At 44.6% G+C, this 21,268-nt stretch overlaps 1 protein-coding gene across 5 annotated transcripts in view; it reads right to left on the bottom strand.

Annotated features, from left to right (window-relative positions):
- The window catches only part of DNAH9 (dynein axonemal heavy chain 9), a 373,954-nt gene extending 361,140 nt beyond the window's left edge, over nucleotides 1–12,814 (bottom strand). For all 5 annotated transcript variants that reach the window (XM_070061394.1, XM_070061395.1, XM_070061396.1 and 2 more), the window contains exons 1-2: nucleotides 12,357–12,814; nucleotides 2,452–2,648 (exon numbers count right to left, since the gene is read on the bottom strand). In XM_070061394.1, coding sequence (XP_069917495.1) covers nucleotides 2,452–2,648; nucleotides 12,357–12,773 — 614 coding nt within the window. In that variant the 5' untranslated portion in view covers nucleotides 12,774–12,814. The remainder of the gene's footprint in view (nucleotides 1–2,451; nucleotides 2,649–12,356) is intronic.
- Nucleotides 12,815–21,268: the final 8,454 nt, after the last annotated feature.

Below are 21,268 nucleotides of genomic sequence, written 5' to 3'. Positions count from 1 at the left end.
TGTTTTGGATAATGGAAACTGTTGAGTAGTCAGTGAAATGTATAGACCCTGTCCCTGGGAACAATGCCTATCCGTGTGTAAATACAGCATTACCCATACAGATTCAGGGGTTGATTAACATTCTGAAGACTTGTGCATGAGATGTGAACACCATCATGCCTTCCTGTGAATGCCTGAATACGCTGGACAGGAAACATTCAGATGACCACCCAACTTTTGCTTGATTCCCAACAGGGACAGCCAGCTGCCTGCTTGACGATGCAGCACACTCCCAAGGTCTGTCCTCTCAGAGGTGAAGGTTTGTCTCTCTGCCTTTCTCTAGTTCCCTCATTTTGCTATCAGCTCTGCTTTCTGCAGCAAGAGGAGATAGATTACTTCCTCCTCCACAGGCAAACTTCCAGCCACCTGAAAGTGACAAGTGGAATTCCCAAGTTTTCCCCCAAAGCTCATTTACCTTTTATTTTTACATGACAATTTAAAGATGTTTGGAAAGGACTAAAAACCAAAATCTATATTTTAGCTGCCTTTTCAAAGGCTTAGCTGAAAATTGGACATACCAAGAATGAAAGACAAGGGCCAGCATTGTGGCGTCGCGTGTTAAGACACTACTTGTAATGCTGGCATCGTATATCAGAGCGCTGATTCAAATCCTGGCTACTTTGCTTCCTATCAAACTCCCTGCTAATGTGCTTGGTAAGGAAGCAGATGATGGCCCAAGTGCTTGTGCCCCTACCATCCCTGTGGGAGACCCAAATGGAGATCCCGGATCCTGCCTTCAGCCTGGCCCTGGTCTGAGTGAATCCAAGGATGGAAGATCTTTCTGCCTCTCCTTCTGTCTCTATTGCCCTGCCTTTCAAATTAATTAAGTAATTAATTTTTAAAAAGAAAAGACAGTAACAAAGAAAGGGAGTGTATAGTTCACATTTTTATATCAGAAACCCACCTTCACCTGATTCAATTAAATTCATATTTGCTGAAAATGATATAGCACAAGTAATTATGGAAGTTATTAAAGGGAGAACATACTTACTTCCCCCAAAATGATGCAGCCTTTTGGGAAAATATAAAATTTGAACAAAGGGAGAGAAACCAGCAATTATTACGTACACACACTGAATGTTATTATGGTAAAGTATGAAGGGACCAGGAAGAGAGTAGTTTTAATTTATTTATATTGAAAATTGGATATTTTTATTAAACCATAGTAAGTTTTCCAGTTAACTGGGAAATTGCTTCAAATTATTCCAGGAGCAAATTACTTCCAGTAGAAAAAATTCATTATAAAGTATATTTCCGGTGCCTGCATTTCTTATTCTTTAGAGCAATTCCTGAATCCTGAGCAAACAATGATGACAGCAATACTAGGGGAAACTCCTAGAAATATGGCAGGCTGAGCTCATACGAGGAGGCCACCTGTGGCCATAAATATATTGAAATGCTGAGTAAAACATAATAAATATATTATGCACATACTTAGCCTGCTTTGAAAGGGGGAAACAACATCCCCAGAAGACAGAAACAAAGAAAATTTAAAGCTAGAATGGCAAGTGGAGGCTGGGATTGGTTATAACTACAAAAAGGAGAGGAGGCTTTTTTTTTTTTTTAATTATTTTACTTATTTTAAATGCAGAGTAACAGAGAGAGAGAGAGAGAGAGAGAGATGGAGAAAGAGATCCACCATCCACAGGCTCACTCCCCAAATGGCCACAATGGCTGGGTCTGGGCCAGGCCAAAGCTAAGAGCCTGAAACTCCATCTGGGTCTCCCACATTGGTGGCAGGGGCCCAAGTACTTGGGCTGTCTTCTACTGACTTCCAAGACTTATTAGCAGGGAGCTGGATTGGAAGCAGAGCATCCAGGACTTGAACCAGTGCTCTGATATAGGATGCTGGCATCTGAGATAGCTGCTTAATCTGTTTAATCTGCCACAACACTGGCCCCACGGCTGAGGTTTTAATGGCCACACTGGGACAGAAGGCATGGACTCTAGGCCCCAATAGTGTTCTTGTTTGAAAATGAAAATAAAAAGTCTCTGGAACCTAGAAGAAGTCTCCAACTGCTGGGGGAAGAGTGTCTAGAGCACTGGCCCTGTGATACTGTGTGATGGGTAAATGCTGGGCAGAGGCACACTGCCTCCCACACTGCAAGCTGCGTCTCTGCCAGCCACGGGCATTCTCCCGATCAGAGTGGTTGCCCTCAGCCCCGACATGGTTCCAAATGCTGGAAAGGCCACATTGCCATGATGGCCATGAAAGACTCAGGCAGAGGGATGGAGGCCAGGGGAGGAACTGTGCAAACATACAGTCCGAGGATGTTGGAAAACAGCAGACACAGGCTGTGTGCAGACCAAGACATTTGGAGCCAGGAACAGAAAAGCTGTAAAGAAAACACTCGGATAAACCAGCACCTCCCGTATCTTAGAGGCCCATATGGCCCAGCTGGCAGTACTTACGCTGTCTCGTTTTCAAAATCCACAGACTCCATTTTTTCTGAGCCTACTGGAAGGGGCAGCAGTGTTTTCCCCTTCACTTGCTCGAGGATCACCAGGAGATCGCACTGGAGGGTGTGGGCATGCCGGCTGACGTCTTGACACACCATGGGAGGCCAGTCTAGGCAGTTCTTCTCATTGGCCAGGATGGGTATGACAATCTGTGACAGAAGTGTACAGGAAAGAAAGGCTGCCATTCGGCTTCTGAGACTTGAGAGACTCGTGAAAAGGGCCCACGCAGCTATACTCAACCTTTGGCAGGTCACTGTGCAGTGACTAATACTAAAGAACCAATGTTATGTGCTGCCTTGACATCTGGTAAAATCAGCAGGGTCTCCGATAGCTTACTCACAAGTTTTCCTTCCCATTCTGTTCCCGTGGCTAAACTCTCCCAGCCAAGCAACCCTCCTTGTGGAGGAGAATGGGCACAGTTCCTTCTTGTCTCTGATAACTGGCTTCAGGGCCCTGCCAGCCTGTGGAATTATTATAAATGAATCAATCATGTCCTCCACGGGAACCAAGGGAAGTCACATTCTCTTGACACTATGAAGCAAGCCCCTGATTGTTCATTCTGTTCCCAGGTGCAGCCTCCCTGTGGGCCTGTATATCAAGGTGTCCTCCTCCTCTGGGCTGTAAGGAGGTATGACTAATAAGCTGTCATCAATGTCACCTATGTGTGGGGTGAGATGTGTTCAGCTATCCCCATCGCCCTTGGGAAGGGATTCCTCTCTCATCAACATGGAGAATAGATGATTTAAACAGTCAAAGGTAGCTAAGGATGACTATGTGAGAGGTAGTGTGAGAGGGAGGGCACCTTAAAAAAAGAAAACCAAATCCAGGACCATGAATCCATCTTTAGAGTGAAGCTTAGCTGATTTGGGCAACCTTACAAAGTTCTTCTTTTGGTACCTATCGCCCAAATCCAGAGGTGCACATGTAACCAAATCTGAGCCAATGGGAGTCAGGACAAAGTCCCTCATCTGAATTTTTCTACCCTTTTTTCCTCTTTTGTGCTAGTCTGGGGCTTTTGGTGGCCATCTTGCTATTACATGAAGCCTTAGAAAGGGAAAGTTGCCAAATGGAGAAAGACCCAGTCCTGATATCTTTGATTTCCTAAATCAAGTTTATGAGTTTTTTGAGCTAAGCTTTCTGGTAGAAATTGAGCTTCTATTACCAGTAACTCTGAAAGTATCAATGCAACTCCTTAGGAGCCTCTACCTGTTAGAATTACACAACGAACGGAAGGAGAATACTCGAAAGACAAACAGGTGTTCAGGGAATGTGATGAGAAAGCCACCAAGTGAATAATGAGAAGGAAATATGGATCCATATGGCTGGTTAAGTTCTTTCTATGATCAATAAGTCCTGGAAGTTGTGAAATAAAATACCCAGAGGCATCCTGCTCAATTCCTGGCTTGGTCTTTCTGGAAACATTGATTCAGCTGAGAACTTACAACATGTGAACAGAACTGGAAAAGAAAAACAATGTCACAAACTAAGCTCTGTCACATTTATGTCTAGAAGGGAGCCTTGCAGAAGGCCTAAGAGAGAGCAATGATAGTGTGGAATTTTCCTGGAATCTCAAAGGCGGGGACTTAATTTTATTTGATCTTCAAATACCCACAGTCTGGCATATAGAAAGATTCAATAAAAGTTTGTAGAATGATTGAATGCATGCTATCTGCAGAAAAAGTGGTGACTAAATTTGGGTTGGATTTTGGAGGGCTTTGAGTGACAGGAAATTAATGAATGCGAGCACTCCATGAAATGAAAAGCTACTCACTCATTCATTCAATGAATATTTATTGAGCATCTACTAAGTGTTAGTACTGTTCTAGATGCTAGGAGGATACATCCATGAACAAAACAGACAACAGTTCCTGATCTCATACAGTTTATACTCCAGGGAAGAGAGTCAATACACAATAAGTTCTATGAATATGATTAAGTGTGTGAGAGGGATCATGAGTTGTAATTGTAAATATTGAACTCCATGTCACTCCATGAACTCCCTCATCAAGAAGACACCATCTTAAAAAAAAAAAAAAAGACTGAAGAAAATACAGTATTTTGCAGTTCCCTGGGAGAAGGAAAAGCCAGTGCAAAGGCCCTTGGGTGAGAGCACACATGGTACGATCCAGGAGCAGTGTGGAGGCCAGTGAAGTTGGAACAGGCTACACAGGAAGAGGCAGGGATGAGTAAAATCACTCATAGTCTTACCTATAGGAATTTGGCTTTTACTGTCAGAAATGGACATAATTGAAAGCTTCAGAGCATGTAAGAACATCTCTTTTTTAAAAAGTAGTATCACTCTGGCTATTATGATAAGAATAGGCTGTACTGGTAAAAAATGGAAAATAAGATCAGTTAGCAAGTTATTGCTATAACATAGATGATAGCGGCTTAATAGGAGGGGTTGTGGTGGAGATGGAGATAAATGGTCTGATTTTATACAAATTTTGAAAATATAGCCAATGGGATGTGTTGATGAACTAGTTTTGGGGTTGAGAAAGAAAAGAGGGGTTAAGATGACCCCAGGACTTGGGGCTCGAGAAATTGGAAGAATGGAGCTGCCTTTAATCCTATGGGGAAGAATAAAGGTGGGGCAAGTTCTCAAGGAAAGATTGGCTTGTTGGGGGATATGCTAAAATGTGATATATGTATTGGACTTCAAGATGGAATCTATGAGTAGGCAATTGGAGATTTTGGTTGGGAATTCAGAGAAGGAAAGGCTGAAGATAACAGATTTGGGAGGTTTTGGATATAGATGTTTTGTAAAATTCTAAAATTGAATTAAGAGCTCTCAAGGGAAAGAGTATATGAAGAGAAAAAAAAAAAGGTGCCCACTGAAGGAGCCCTAGGGCTTTCCTGTGTTAATAAATTGGGAAGAAGGGGAAGTATCATCCATGAAAACAGACCAGGAATGGCCAAAATGTTAGGAGAATAGAAGTAGTGTTCTGGGAGCCAGGACGAGAGGGTGGTTATAAACAGACAAATGCTGCTACCTAACAGGTCATGCAGGATGAGCATTAATTAATGGCCATTTGATTTGGTCATGCGGCACTCACTGGAAACATTGACAAGTTCTTCCTTTTCTCTTTTGGGAAGTATTGGAGTAAAAGGTTGATCAGTGAATATAAGATCAAAGAGGAGAAGAATGGGACATTGTGTGAAGAAGTACACATTCCAGAACTTTTCTTATATGGAGGACCATAGAAGTGGGCTGACAGCTGATAAAGGAGAAATGAAAGTTTTGTTTGATGGGAATGAGCCACTGGAGAGGGAAAATCATAAGAATGGAGGAGAGGAAGAGATTATTCTATTCCTAAAGAATGACCAGAATTCCAAGCAACGGTGCCAACTCTAGTCTTAGGGTTAGCATCAGAGGATGGTACATACCATCTATATGTAGCAACAGAGGAATGGCAGAGCTCTGTGAGTGTGGGTATTGGCAGATAGAGTAAATATAAATGTTTGTGGAAATTTCATTCTACTATTTCCAATTTTTTTTCAAACCAGAAAAAAAGAGCATCACAAAGTGAGGTTGAGAGAGATTTTAGACATTTGAAGAAAGAAAAAACAAAGTTGTGAACCAGGGATGGAAAAGAATGAGAAAATAGTTGGAGTAGAAAAAAAATAGTATGTCTATTGAGAAGCTTGAAAGGCCTACTAGAAGTTCAAGGCCATGAGGGTAAAGTGGAGTCAGTCGGTTTTCCCCTAACCCCATTCAGCTTCCTGGTGTAGGTATGCCATTCCAGGGAGCTGGATTTCACCAGGACTGTGGTTTTGCCAAATGCACACAGCAAGCCAGAGGCCACTAAGTCAGGTGTTGACACAAGGGAACGATGACAATGACTAGAATGGCACTCAAGCAGGGACATTGGAATGGGGAAGTCCCAGCACGATCAAGAGGACTGCTGTAGTAAGAAACAACGAAATCCAGTCATTTGCAACAAAATGGAGGAATCTGGAACACATCATGCTGAGTGAAGCAAGCCAGTCCCAAAGGGACAAATACCATATGTTCTCCCTGATCGGTGACAACTGACTGAACACCAAAAAGGAAACCTCCTGAAGTGAAATGGACACTATGAGAAATGGTGACTTGATCAGCATAGCCCTGACTGCTAATGGACAACTTAATACATTATCCCTCATAGTATTTTTTTTTTGTCTGTTCTACTTAATATGACTGGTTTAATTCTGTAATTATCACACAGTTATTCTTAAGTGTTGAAAATTAACTGAAATGTGATCCCTGTTAAACATAAGAGTGGGAATAAGAGAGGGAAGAGATGTATAATTTGGGGCATGCTCGGGCTGACTTGCCCCAATTGGTAGAGTTGGAAACATACCAGGGGATTCCAATTCAATCCCATCAAGGTGGCATGTGCCAATGCCATCTCACTACTCCAAGTGATCAATTTCAGTTCACAATTGATCATAATGAAAGGACTAAGAGTCAAAGGGAGCACATAAACAAGTCTAGTATCTGCTAACACCAACCGATAGAATAAATAAAGGGGAGAGCGATCCAACATGGGAAGTGAGATACTCAGCAGACTCATAGAATGGCGGATGTCCTAAACAGCACTCTGGCCTCAGAATCAGCCCTAAAGGCACTCGGATCTGGCTGAAAAGCCCATGAGAGTATTTCAGGCATGGAAAGCCAAGACACTCTGGCAAAAAGATCTCTGTGAGTGAGATCCCAGTGGAAAGAACAGGTCTTCAAAGAGGGAGGTGCCTTTCTCTGAAGGGAGGAGAGAACCTCCACTTTGACTATGACCGTGTCTAAACAAGATAAGAGTCGGAGAACTCAAGGGGCTTCCATAGCCTTGGAAACTCATAACTGGTGCATAGGGAGATTACTGATGCCATAAACAGGAGTGTCAATTGGTAAAGTCAACAACAGGAGTCACTGTGCACTTACTCCTCATGTAGGATCTCTGTCCTTAACGTGCTGTACACTGAGGCTTAATGCTATAACGAGTACTCAAACAGTATATTTCACTTTGTGTTTCTATGGGAGTGCAAACGACTGAAATCTTTACTTAATGTACACTAAACTGATCTTCTGTAAAAAAAAAAAAAAAAAAAAGAAAGAAATTATCAATTCCCAACTTGACTCTCACTGGGATTAAACATGACAATAGGTCTGATCTGATTTCATCATCATTTAAAAAAAATCATCTATTATTTTTCACTTTATGTTTCTGTGTGGGAGCAAACTGTTGAAATCCTTACTTAAGGTATACTAAGCTGATCTTCTGTATATTAAGATAATTGAAAATGAATCTTGATGTGAATGGAAGGGGAGAGGGAGTGGGAAAGGGGAGGGTTGTGGGTGGGAGGGACGGTATGGGGGGGGAAGCCATTGTAACACATGAGTCGTACTTTAGAAATTTATATTCATTAAATAAAAGATAAAAAAAAAACGAAAAAAAAAAAAAGAAAAAAAAAAAGAAATCTGAAAAGGCCATGAGAAATTTCACACTCAAATTTGCATAAAATCTCCAAGAGATAAAAAAGAAAAACAAAAAAAAAAAAAAAAAAAAAGAGGACTGCTGTAGTCTGGGTATGAGAGGGGGTGAACTGAAAGACAAGAAGAATGGTCAGAGAAGGAGGTGCATGAAGTCAGAGCATGAGGGTCATTGGTAACACATTGCCACTGGCCACATGGACACCTTTTTCCATTTTGGGAATGGGTATGGGAAGGGGTGGTGGACATACAGGGGAGGCCAAGATCAATGGAGGATAAAGGTCCAGTAACCCAGAAGCCAAGTTATTGGAAGGATCAGTTATACTGAAATAGCTACATGTTAAGACAGGAGTAATTTTGAAGAGTCACGGTTAGCTGAGAGCCAAAATCATGGAGGAGGGGCATGCTATCAGTATAGGGCAGGGCAACATGTGTGGGTGATTTTGATGACAGGAGATTCAAACTGGAGGTTGTGGGGCTTGAGTCTAGAAGCAGCAGAGGAACAAGGCTCACCCTCAGGCTCAGAGGCAGAAGGGCTGATGGTGGTGGATACAGCTGAGTCTTGGGAAGAGTGAGGTGCTGAGAAGCAGTCAGGAAGCGGGAGGATTTTAGATGGGATGTGGGGTGACAATGATTCACATTCTTTATAGAACACCTACAATGTGACATGCTCTGTTCCAGGTGTCCTAACATATTATGTCTAAATTTCATAACAACCCCATGAGATCACTTAGCCCTGGCAGAGTGAGCTCATCTGCTCACATCCATCTGCTGGGTTTGACAGAACCAGGATCTGCACCTAGGACTGTCAGACTCCAAATCCCGTGCTCACTTTCCAAAGAGCACACATTCAAAAAAGCCTGCAAGCTTCATGACTGCAGAAAAAAAACCTGGCAGCAGTGACTCAGATGGTTTTGAAGAGGGAGGGGAACACGTTACTAAATTCTCTTAATTCTTTCTTTCAAACATTTCTTAGGTGTATTTCTGTTTTACCTTGTTCTTGTGTAATGAGACAAATCAATACAAAATTATAGCTTGTCAACACGCCCGCCCCCCCCCCCCAGTATGAAGATTTCTGTGGTGATGCTGAATATGGGGGTGGGAGGCAAAAGGATGCAGGCAGTCAGAGACTAAGCTGATCTACAAGGTACTGAGACAGGGGCAAGGGGGTGGACAGAAGGCTGTGGAGGGAAGGAAGGAGCTTAGCAGATAGCAAGGGAGCAGGGTTTAGAAGTGGTAGCGGGTCAGCGTCAGGGTGTGTGACAAAAGTAGATGGACAACAGAGGGTTGACTAGACTAAGGATTCCTGTTTCAGGCTTTGAGGAATGCAAGTAAAAGACTTGAGGTGTTTTTACAGCAAATCACTTTATTTAGACTTTTAAATAGATAATGCATTTACATGGTATAAATTTAGAAAGTACAAAAGCTTTTACAAAAGTCAGTCTTCTACCTACCCCCATCCCTCATTCACTTAGTTCCTCCTACTTATGGATTACTCTATGAAATTAGTCATTCCTTCCCCCCCCTCCATTTTGTAAGAGAAACAGTAAGATACCACATGTACAATTTTATATCTTTTTTAAAAAAAACATCCTAAATTGCAACATTATGCACAATAGCCAAGAGATGGAAAACACCTAAATTCCAAGATAAAGGCATAAATGTGGTAAAAAAAATACAGCAGAATATTATTTAGCCTTAAAAAGGAAGGAACTCCTGTCACATGTGACAGCAGGGATGAACTCTGAGGACAGTATGCTAAGTGAAATAAGCCAATTGCAAAGAGACAATGACTGAATGATCCCCCTGGCATGAAGTCACCAGAGGAGTCCAAGTCATAGGCACAGAAATTAGAATGGTGGTTGGCCAGGGCCTGGTGGGAGGGGGAGGGAGGCATTACCTCATGGGTGTAGAGCTTCAGTCATGCTGGATGGGGGAGTTCTGAAAGCCCCTGCACAACAGTAGGCTTGTGGTACAATATTGTACTGAACACTTTGAAATTGCTGAAATGGCAGATTAATGCCCCCAAATGCCCTTCAGGGGTATTCCATACTAGTCATTCTTTTTATCAGTTGCACAGGGTTTCATTGTTGCGTAGATGGACCAAAACTCATTCACTCGGGCCGGCGCCGCGGCTCACTAGGCTAATCCTCTGCCTAGCGGCGCCGGCACACCAGGTTCTAGTCCCGGTCAGGGCGCCGGATTCTGTCCCGGTTGCCCCTCTTCCAGGCCAGCTCTCTGCTGTGGCCAGGGAGTGCAGTGGAGGATGGCCCAAGTACTTGGGCCCTGCACCCCATGGGAGACCAGGAAAAGCACCTGGCTCCTGGCTCCTGCCATGGGATCAGCGCGGTGCGCCGGCCGCAGCGCGCCGGCCGCGGCGGCCATTGGAGGGTGAACCAACGGCAAAGGAAGACCTTTTTCTCTGTCTCTCTCTCTCACTCTCCACTCTGCCTGTCAAAAAAAAAAAAAAAAAAAAAAACTCATTCACTCAAGTCCCTTATTGATGAACACTCAGTTCGTCTCTCTTTCCATGTGAAAAGTCTGCATTTGAGGATTTGAATGACTTTTAAATTTCCTTAGCCATGACACAACTCTGAGATGGGTCCAGTGTTCCCAACATACGGTAAGTTGAGCTCTACCTCTGAACCTTTGTTTGATTTGCTCCCTGTAAGCTACCTTGCTCTCTACTTCTTCTATTCCTTCTCATTGTTCAGCAGCCAGTTCAACAGTTAAGGTTAAGCATGACTTTATTTTTAAAGATTTATTTTATTTATTTGCAAGTCAGAGTTAGAGAGACAAAAGGGGAGAAATATCTTCCATCCATTGGTTCATTCCTCAAATGGCTGTAATGGCAAGGACTGGGCTAGGCCAAAGCCAGGAGCTGGTCTCCCATGTGGGTACAGGGGCCCAAGCACTTGGGCCATCTCCACTGCTTTCCTAGGCTCATTAGCAGGGAGCTGGATTGGAAGTAGAGCAGCCAGGACTCAAACTGGTACCTATATGAGATGCCAGCATTTCATGTGGCGGCTTAACCCGTTAGGCCACAGTGCTGACTTCTAATTAAGCACAATTTTTGGACTAATCTCCTCTCAACTCGATGGCACTTTCTACTTTCATCATTAGAAGACAACTTCTTTAGGGATGGCGTTCAGGCAATGAACAGTAAGTACTAAGACCATTCTAGTTGTTAAAATATCGATATACTTCCTTATGTATTGCTAAGCCTAGTTTCCCTGGTCCTTTGGGAGTTCCTCTGTCCACATAACCCCTTCCCTGGAAATCCCCCACTCCCCACAGCCTCCTGATAAAGCAACTAAAGGGCTAATGTCTGATATACCAGGGAGCATCTAGAACTTGGCTTTAGCACTGGGGCTAACTTTTAAGTAAGCTCTATCCAAACCCCAGTCATAATAAATATTTTGAAAATATCATTCACTGCATATATGGCATATATTTTGGCTTCTTCAAGTAGGCAACGGATGGATGGGAATTCGTCTTCTATTTCTTTGGTGTTCCTGTGGCATCCATCACACGAAGTAGGATCATGCAGCCAGCACTCTGTAAGCACTTGTTTCACAACCTGCAGGACTCAGGGCCCTGGCCTCCAGAAGTGTGCATGCCCACCTTGCAGGGGAGTTTGCTGCCATTCCAGAAGGGTCTGTCTGGGTGGTCCAGGAATCCCTCCTGAGCACCTGCCTGAAATCTCCTGCACACTTGAGGCTTCTGCTACAATGTCACCGAGGCATTCATAATTCATATCCCCCTCTTCCTCCCTGAACTCCAGGCAGCCTCTTCCCAAAGGTTGTCGGGCATTTCCAGAGAGATGCTCAACTTCTATCGCTGGTCAGGTCTGACCTTTGCAAATCAAAGCCAGGTCAGCAACGTTAACCTCTCTCCAGGACTAAGTTCAGGTTATAGCCGTCCACCTCTGCCCACGACCAGTCCATCAGAAATGTCCGCTTCCTGTCTTCCTCAGTCATTCCCAGGTCACAGACAAGGTCAAAGTAGTCAGGGCCAGGCACTCACCCGGGCTGAACAAGCCGTAGCCCTTTCCCCTTCTCACTCTGGCCTGGTCTCCATCCAGGCTGCCCTGGGTCCCATCTCACAGCTCACCCACCCGACCTGTGGCTCACAAGTCATCCTCTCCACCCAGCCCCACCCCTGTCCTGACTCCGCCCCCGTCCCGGCTCCGCCCCCAGCCCCGCCCCGTTTTCTCCCTGCCTCCAGGCGCTGGGCTGCTCCTCAGCATCCGCGCCTTGGCCTCGCCCCTTTTTCCGTGACCCCGCCCCCAGGCCCTCCCCCGGCGGCGGCCGCATCCCGCCCCCCGACCCCGCCTCCTCCCCTCCCCCACCCCGGTTCCGCCGCCTCGGGGCCGCCTGCCCACCCTCACCTCAGAGAACAGCGCGGCCAGGTGCTCCAGCGGCGCCGCGGGCAGGTCCCCGCACAGCACTGCGCCGCGGAGGCTGCCGGGCCCTGGCGGCTCGCGCCTGGTGCGCAGGAAGAAAAGTCCCTTAGCGCGAGGCAGGCCGGACTCTGGTCCCGGGTCCAGCCCAGGTTGCAACGCCAGGCCCCCGGGCCCCGGCCGCACCACCAGCAGAGGCCGCGGCGCCTCAGCAGCATCGCGGCCCAGGAAGGCCTGGAGCAGCTGCTCCGCCTCAGCTGTTCCCGCGCAGCGCTCCCAGGCGCCGGCCGCCGGCCGCAGGCTCCGGACCACGTAGGCCCCCAGGAGTCGCAGCCGCGGGTCGGCGCCAGGTTCCTCAGCCCGGTCCTCGGCCGTCAGGGCGGCTGACTCCTCAGCGCTCGGCATCGCACGCGGACTCCGGCGGCAACGGTTTCCCTAGCGACGGGGACGCGACCGGGACGCCGCCTCTTCTCCCCTCCTATTGGGTACGTTTCTCTTGGCCCCGCCCCTCCCAGGCCAATGCGGTGGGCGGGGCTCAGCGGGAAGGGGCGGGGTCGCGTCGCTGTTGCTTGGGAAACCTGCACAAGCTCCTGCTTGGTGTGCGGTCTGGTGGACTGACTGGAGATGCTCAGGACTGACTGTGGAGGGCAATGGTTTATTCTTGGGTTGCGTGGACAGCAGATCAAACAGATAAATGCTAAGAATCCCTTTAGCCAAGGTCAGATTAAGTTCTTTAGAGGTCTCCGGACACTGAAAACAGTATGGTTTTCTCACTTCTGAACGTAAAACAGATGTCAGGAAATTCAATTTAAATTCCTTTCGGTGATGACAGCTTAAATACTTTAGAGCAGTGCTGTACAAGACAACCTTCTGTGACGGTGGACAGGTTCTGTACCTGTGCTGGTCAGGTGTGTGTTGTAAGGGGTTTGACATGTGCTGATGTCACTAAGTGTTTGATTTTATTTATAGCCACGTGGGACTAGGGAGGAGGCTTCAAAGTTCTCTTAGCTATATCCCAAAGAGTTTTTTCAGTGTCCGTTTTGCCCGTGTCTTTGGCATGTGCTTCATTGGCCAAAAGGGTAACTCTGCTGTGAGAACCCTTTGATTTCCTTGATTATGGCTCTCCATCAGTTCTTAAATGTAGCAGGTTGCTCGGCACCTTCCCATCTTGCCCTACATCTGTTTTCAAGAAGGGGTTATGTGTAGAGCTTTGCTTAGCCTCAGAACTTAGCATTTGTCAGCTGCTGAGCCCCCCATGGCCAGGATAGATAGATTGGCCCTTTGTGTGCATGGAAGGTGAGAAGGCACAGGTGTCACAGAGATGGACCACTTGGGCAGTGGGGGGACAGCAGGTGTGAAGTGAGCTCTCCTCTCGGGGACTGCAGGGGCTTCTGAGCAAAAAGAATGTTGATATGGGCTTCAAAGGAATATTAACAGAATTAGCAGTTATCAAAGGCAGCTTGGCTAACAAGAGCCCCTCAGGAAAACACCAGCAGCTGAAAGGTAAAATGATTGATTTCATAATAACTAGGGCACAGGAGTTGCTGTAATGAAAAATGTTCACATTAGAAAATGAAGCTAGATGTTTGTAAAGAGCATTTTATCATGGCTGGATTAAACAATAAGCAGGCCAATTATGAGTAATGAGATAAAGTGGGGCATTAAAATGGTTTTTAAGATGAATTTGATAATTGACATTTCAGAAAAAGCATTAGGGAAAATAGAAATGTCAGGGGTTTCTTACATGCATCATGGTTTCGTACAGTTGTATTTTGTTTTGTTTTTGTACCCAGGAAGGCGTCATAACCATTTTAATAGTTAGGGCCTCTAAGTGGCTCAATCCTGCTCACGTTTTCTGTACATAATGAATTCAGCACCATTAACTGCTAAGAAACTCTTGCAATAAACTTTCTGCCATCTCCACTGTGGCTGCTTTTGCCCTTGAGCCTCTCTTCCCCTTGTCTCAACAAACACAAAAGCACAACCACAGGCACCTTTGAAGATGATTGAAGATGCGGGTCTGAGGATGACGAACCGTGGGCACCTGCAATCCCAGTGTATTTGTGCGCATTTCCTCACTACAATGAAATACCTGAGGCAGACTAAACTTTATAAAGAGGCTTCTGTTGGCTCATGAGGTTCACAGTCCAAGAATGGAGCCAGCACTGTCGGTTTGGCCTCTGGTAACGGCATTCTTGGAATGGCAGAATCCTGAGGTGGCTGAGTGCGTTCAATGGCAAGAAACAGGGAGCACACTTGTCTGTCTAAATGGTGTTTCTCATTCCTTATAAAGCCACCAAGACTAAATCCTGGGGGCTCTACATTATCAACCTAATCTAATCAGGTTACATTTCTTTTTAAAAAAGATTTTATTTATTTATTTATTTATTTGAAAGGCAGAGTTACAGAGAGGCAGAGGCAGAGGGAGAGAGAAGTCTCCCATCCGCTGGTTCACTCTTCAGATGGCTACAATGGACAGAGCTGAGCCCATCCAAAGCCAGGAGACAGGAGCTTTCTCTGGGTCTCCCATGTGGGTGCAGGGGTCCAAGCACTTGGGTCATCTTCCACTCTTTCCTAGGCGATAGCAGAGAGCTGGATAGGGAGTGGTGCAGCCAGGACTCGAACCTGTGTGCATATGGGATGCCAAGGCTGCAGGTAAAGGCTTAACCCACAGCACCATAGCACCGGCCCCAGATTACATTTCTACCTTTTTAGTATCATTAACATAAGATTTTGAGGTTGAAACTCCTGCATGAATTCAGGGGTCAAATCATATTTAAACCATAGCATCCAGCTTTATTTTCCCTGCAACAAGGCATGTTATCTCCATTTTAGAAGGTGGTTTGAGGGTGGTATCCATATGGGATTTACTGAAAACAGTAGACATTCTCATTATATTATGTGATTAGAATAAAAAAAGTGTATTACTTATCTATTGCCATGTACCCCCAAACTAAGCCCCTTCAAATACCGGAAACATTTATTATCTCATGTGGTTTATGGTGGGTCAGGCACTGTTCTCTGAGTAATTCTGGCACAGGGTCTCTCATGATGTTGCAGGCAACACAAGGGCTACCTCACAACTAGAGGAGCCACTTCCAAGATGGCGCATGCACATGGCCAGTGCTGGCTGCCAGAAGCAGCCTTTACTTTCTCAGCATCTGAAGCCTTCTATGACCTGATATTCTAGCTGGCTTCTCCCAGACCAGCTGATCTAAAAGGACAGCAAAGCGGAGACCACAACGTCTCTTATGACCTAGCCTTGGAAATCACAGTGTCCTTTCTGCAGTACTTCCATTAGTTACAGAGATCTCCCTTATTCAGGACAAGGATGTGAGTGCCAGTGCACAAGAATCATTGGGTGCCCTCTTAGAGACTGGCTAATAATCCCAAAGGTGTCAAGGAAGGTATTGAATTTGCATGAGATGTTCAGATGAGATAATTTCCATTAAAAAATTAGAAACTTGGACTTGCTTCTATGAGCATGACATTTATAATTAGACATTTTGCTTTCCAGATCAAATATTTCAAAATAATGATTAAGATCTATAATTCAAAGGTCATGCCTACCTTATTAGAATAATCTCTTTTCAGCCATCTTGGAGATACAAATGGGACATGTGTTGGATACATGTGTTCTAAAAAGAGTGCCTAGGCTGTCTATGACTCCATCCAAGAAACAAGAATATGAATATCGTGGGTTGCTTTGTTCACAATGGTTAAATCATGGGAAGCCATGCAAGTGTCCCTCCATAGTAGAATGGATTAATAAAATTGTGTTGTATACCATTTCTGAAATAAAATACTATAGAGCAGCAAAGATGAATGGATGAATTTTTTTTTTTTTTTTTTGACAGGCAGAGTGGACAGAGAGAGACAGAGAGAAAGGTCTTCCTTTGCCGTTGGTTCACCCTCCAATGGCCGCCGCGGCCGGCGCACCGCGCTGATCCGATGGCAGGAGCCAGGAGCCAGGTGCTTTTCCTGGTCTCCCATGGGGTGCAGGGCCCAAGCACTTGGGCCATCCTCCACTGCACTCCCTGGCCACAGCAGAGGGCTGGCCTGGAAGGGGGGCAACTGGGACAGAATCCGGCGCCCCGACCGGGACTAGAACCCGGTGTGCCGGCGCCGCTAGGTGGAGGATTAGCCTAGTGAGCCGCGGCGCCGGCCTGAATGGATGAATTTTAAGACTTATTTATTTGAAAGAGAGAGAGAGAGAGAGAATCTTCTGTCTGCTGGTTTCCTCTCCAAATGGTTGCAACAGCCAGAACTGGGTAAGCCAAAGCGAGGAGCTAGTAACTCCATCCAAGTCTCCCACATGGGTGGCAGGGATCCAAGTACTTAGGCCATCATCTTCGGCTTCCCAGGCACATTAGCGGGGACCTGGGTCAGAAGTGGAATAGCCAGGAACTTGTACTGGCTCTCTGATATGGGATATTGGTGTCCCACGTGTTGGCTTAACTCATTGCACCACAACTTCTGTCTCCAACATAGATGAATCTTAAAGGTATAAAGTTGACAAACAAGAAAATGTTCAATGTTACATTTATTTGTTCTTTATTTGTTCTTTTGCTTATTACAAGTTTTAAACCAAACCAAACAAACAATTTTAGAGGACTATACAGATGTACTAATTTGAAGAAAAGAAGGGAAACAATTATTGTAAAATTCAGATTTTTATTTTTCCTGGAGACCAAAGCAGCATGGGGTTGAGCGGGCACTCAGAGGACTTTTAAGTTCTTGATGCTATTTTATTTCTTCATCTGGCTCATGAGTTTTGATGCTATCATTCTTTTTTAAACTGTCAGCACATATTCTGTACTTTATGCATGATCTAGATCACAATAAAGAAATAACAGCAATGTTATTTCATGTCCTCCAATGGTGGGGAGGGGGGAAAACTCATTCCAGTTCCTGAATATAAATTACTCATTTTGATGCTAACAATGTGTTAGATATATAGAAGTATACATCAGATATCTTACAAATTTAGTGTTATCATTAAGTTTATAAGTGGTGACTTATCTGTCATCACATCCCATAGGCACTCTCTCTGGCCTTTGTCTTTACTTCCTAGCTCTGTTCAACTCATTGAATCCAAATGCACTGTGTGGCAACATGCTCTTCTGTAGACCCATAACAAGCATACTCTTTTTTTCTCCCTCTTCTCTGGACATTTCCTCTCATTCTCTGTAATGACTTTCTTCTGACCTTCCCCTTCAATATTGGCCATCTGTCCAGACTGTCTGGTCTCCTCACTTTAAAACTTGTCCTACCTGTCCTTCCTTAAATGAACTTATTCATCTATCACAACAATTATTCCCTTTACTCTAGTGACTCCCAAATACATATCTTTCTATCCATCTGGGTAAAGATCTTTTTTTAAATTTTTTATTTGACAGGTAGAGTCATAGACAGTGAGAGGGAGAGACAGAGAGAAAGGTCTTCCTTCCATTGGTTCGCTCCCCAAATGGCTGCCACGGCTGGAGCTACGCTGATCCGAAGCCAGGAGCCAGGTGCCTCCTCCTGGTTTCTCATGCGGGTGCAGGGCCCAAGCACCTGGGCCATCCTCCTCTACCTTCCCAGGCCACAGCAGAGAGCTGGACCAGAAGAGGAGCAACCGGGACTAGAACCTGGCGCTCATATGGGATGCCGGCACCGCAGGTGGAGGATTAACCTAGTGCGCCACAAGCGCCAGCCCCTGGGTAAAGATCTTAATTGAGCTTTTTATTTTCTTATTCTAGAATCAGGCATCATGTCATTCTGTAAAATAGAATCAGTGTTACAAAGGTTGAGTAGAAGTTGACTTTATATGTAGGAGAGCTGGAATGGGCAGAAACAAAGAACAAAATGCAGACTAGTCACTGTAAAGTTAGCCCCTTGTAAGGCAGGGATAGGGAGCCAGAACAATAGGTAAGTAACTGGTTCATTAACATCAGGTTATTTTTTACATGAGAATGGAAGCAGAAGGAATTAGCCAACACAGCAGATGAGACTCTGTTTGGGAATTTCAGCTGTTACCTCTTTCCCTCCGGATGTTTTGGAAGTTCAGATAACAACTGGCTATTGGTTTGAGTTCAAATTGACCCTAAAAAGCCTGCCAGGCATTCAAGAGAAACATCTACTGAGACCTAAGACTGAGCTAACAGTCTTATCCACCAGATCAATTCGACTTGGGTGATGTGCACAAAGGTCTGTCTCATGTTAACATCTAGAGCAACTTCGTGAAATCTTTTTTTTTTTATACCTTGTGTATCTGTTCCCAGAAATGTCCTTCTTGAACTTCATCAGCAGCCTTCTTTTCAGTAGCTTTTTTTTCTAGACAACACCCTGCCTCCAAAGATGTTTGTAACGAATCAACCAATGATGTTCTAAAAAGTAATCTTCAACCTATGTGAAATCCACCTGTCTTACCAAAAGTCCACATTTTTAGGTCAAGTCAATGTAGTTCACTGTGTAATGATAAATGAAAATTTCCTGCCATGGAATACACAAACTCTGACAGTTGTAGGCAGTAATATAGGATAAAATTGATCAGGTTTGTGAGCTGGAAGACCACACCTTCACCACACACCTGTGTGACCTCATGCCCCTACCTGACCATACCTGTATGCCCACTGGCCAATAATACTAATCAATCACTTCCCTTTGGAAATGGATTAAAGGCCTGGGACACGGTGGGCCCAGCCCTTTGTTTAGCCTTTTGCCGCTTTCGCCACTGCAAGCCTGTGCTGCCCTGTGCCTTTGGGGCACATGGCCTTCGGGGCTCGTGGCCTTAGCCACCTACCCCATGCTTCCTAGCCTACATTCTCCTCCACGTGGCTGACTCCTGGTACTTGGTATGAACCCCGATTTCCCTCTCTCTTTTAGATAGGGCCCTCACTCTCCTATGCATTTCTCCCACTGAATAAAAAGCTTAAAACGTATCATGCTGCCTCATTCATTTGTGCCAGTATTCAGAATTCTTAGGCAAGAACCCAAGATGCTTATTAATATTGTGAATTTATTAATAAGCACACAGTAATATAATTGGCACTCCATATTTCAGCACCCCATATATATATATTGGCACCAATATATTGGCACCCCATATGGCACCCTGGATGGGACTTTTAAGGGGTCTGCCTCTGGTTACACGACTAGAGCTTGAACTCTTTGGAGCACCCACCAATACTCTCAAAACATTGTCGGACTTGTTCTGCCAGGCCTATGTAACTCATATTCTGCCATAAAACACCTTATATTAATGTTTTTACAGAGCCTATTTATTTCCATCAGCAGGTTTGACTTTTAGCATGAGTGACTCCAGTTTTATTTCAGTCTGGTACATTGGAGCTTGGTCTAGGAGCTTAGCCTGAAAATATAGTCTTCTATAGTTATTATTTAACATAAAGTGATGCTTGTTGTCCCCTTGCTTTCTTGAACAGTGTTGAAAAGAGGACTGAAGCCAGCTTGATTTTTATTCCATTGTAGGTAGCATGTTGAAATAACTTTAATATTTGAGGATTTTTTTTCTCTCTCCATTTTAATTTTTGACTTGAAGAAAGTGTTTTAGGATAGAACTAAAGTCCCATTGACTCAATTTTCGCCTGAAATTATAGGAGCCCATTTGGTTCCCATAATGACCTGTTTCTTCACAGCAGGGAAGGTTATTCTATGGAATCTTGGGTTATTACTTATTTTCCATTTGCACTCTCTGATCTGGTTTTGTGGTGATCTAAATGGATAGAGTGTGCTAACAATTACAAGTAGGGGATGTATTTTGAGATTCTAATTGAAGTTTTTCATTTCTATATGTTTTGATGTTGTCCTGTGGCTCTCCACCCAGTGAGTTAGCAACACTTAATGTCTTAGGGGAGTGTGGATAGAGCCTAAAACGGTCCATTGACTCTCTGAATAGTTTTTAAACACATAGCAGGGACAATAGTTGTGAAAGCCATGCTATTTCTTTTCTGGTATTGTAATAGCCAAGCACTTAAAAGGGATAAAAGGGTTTATATTGTATTGCTTGTTTGTTTTAATTCTAAAAGCTTGACTTTGAAAATACAGAGGGGCATAGACTGGAAGACTGGGAGGTTAGACTGTATGTGCTAAACCATAGATGGATACAAATGCATGGCAAGATGGTAAACAGAGTTCCTTACAGAGGAGAGATAATAACTCTCTCTGGATGGGGAGAGGGCTAGGGAAGCAAAGTGGCATGGTAGGGATGACCTTGGTGTTGGCTGCAATATTCTTGATCCTTTCAAGGTCCAAGAGAGGGAGGAGATGACAAGAACTATGGAAATGCTTGTGCGTCCAGGAGAATGGGAGAGATTGAGCTGTGCTTCGCAGGGAAGCCAGAGGAAATTGTAAGCAAGTAGAGACGTCCTTACCCAGCCTGGCCCCTAGTGTTAGGATAGCAGTGGGCAAGGACAGGATTTCAGGAGAGGGATCAGGAAGCCATATGATGTCCCCATGACCTAGCATGGTACAAGGACAAGAGATGGCAGTTTCTAAGATCTGTGTGGGATTATTAGGAGGAAGAGAACTGAAATACATAGAGAGCTGGGTTGGAATCAGACTGAGAAGGACACAATATAGATAGTTGTATTATCTAGAGATCTTAGTACATGGCAATACGTTGTTATAAGGACTATGCAAGCTCACTTATGTCTTAGTGAGGACAAAAGACAGGTGCTAAATGCTGGATGCTAGATGCTCCTCTCCTGATGGCTGGAAGATAAGTTCTTCAGGAACTTGCAACCACCCAGTTGGGGAAAGTACAGGGAAAAATCTGGAATAGACTCTAGAGACATCAGAAGTGGTTAGATTTCCTTGAATTGGCAAGGCTCTGTGTCTATCGATGGTCAGTGGACATAGGGATGGGTTCGTCTGAGTTTGGACCAAAAGATTTAATATAG

The sequence above is a fragment of the Oryctolagus cuniculus genome, chromosome 17 (genome assembly GCF_964237555.1).
Source record: "Oryctolagus cuniculus chromosome 17, mOryCun1.1, whole genome shotgun sequence".
NCBI classification, from domain to species: Eukaryota; Metazoa; Chordata; class Mammalia; order Lagomorpha; family Leporidae; genus Oryctolagus; species Oryctolagus cuniculus.
Note: the sequence above shows the minus strand (reverse complement) of the source record. Positions and strands in the feature narration are given on the sequence as shown.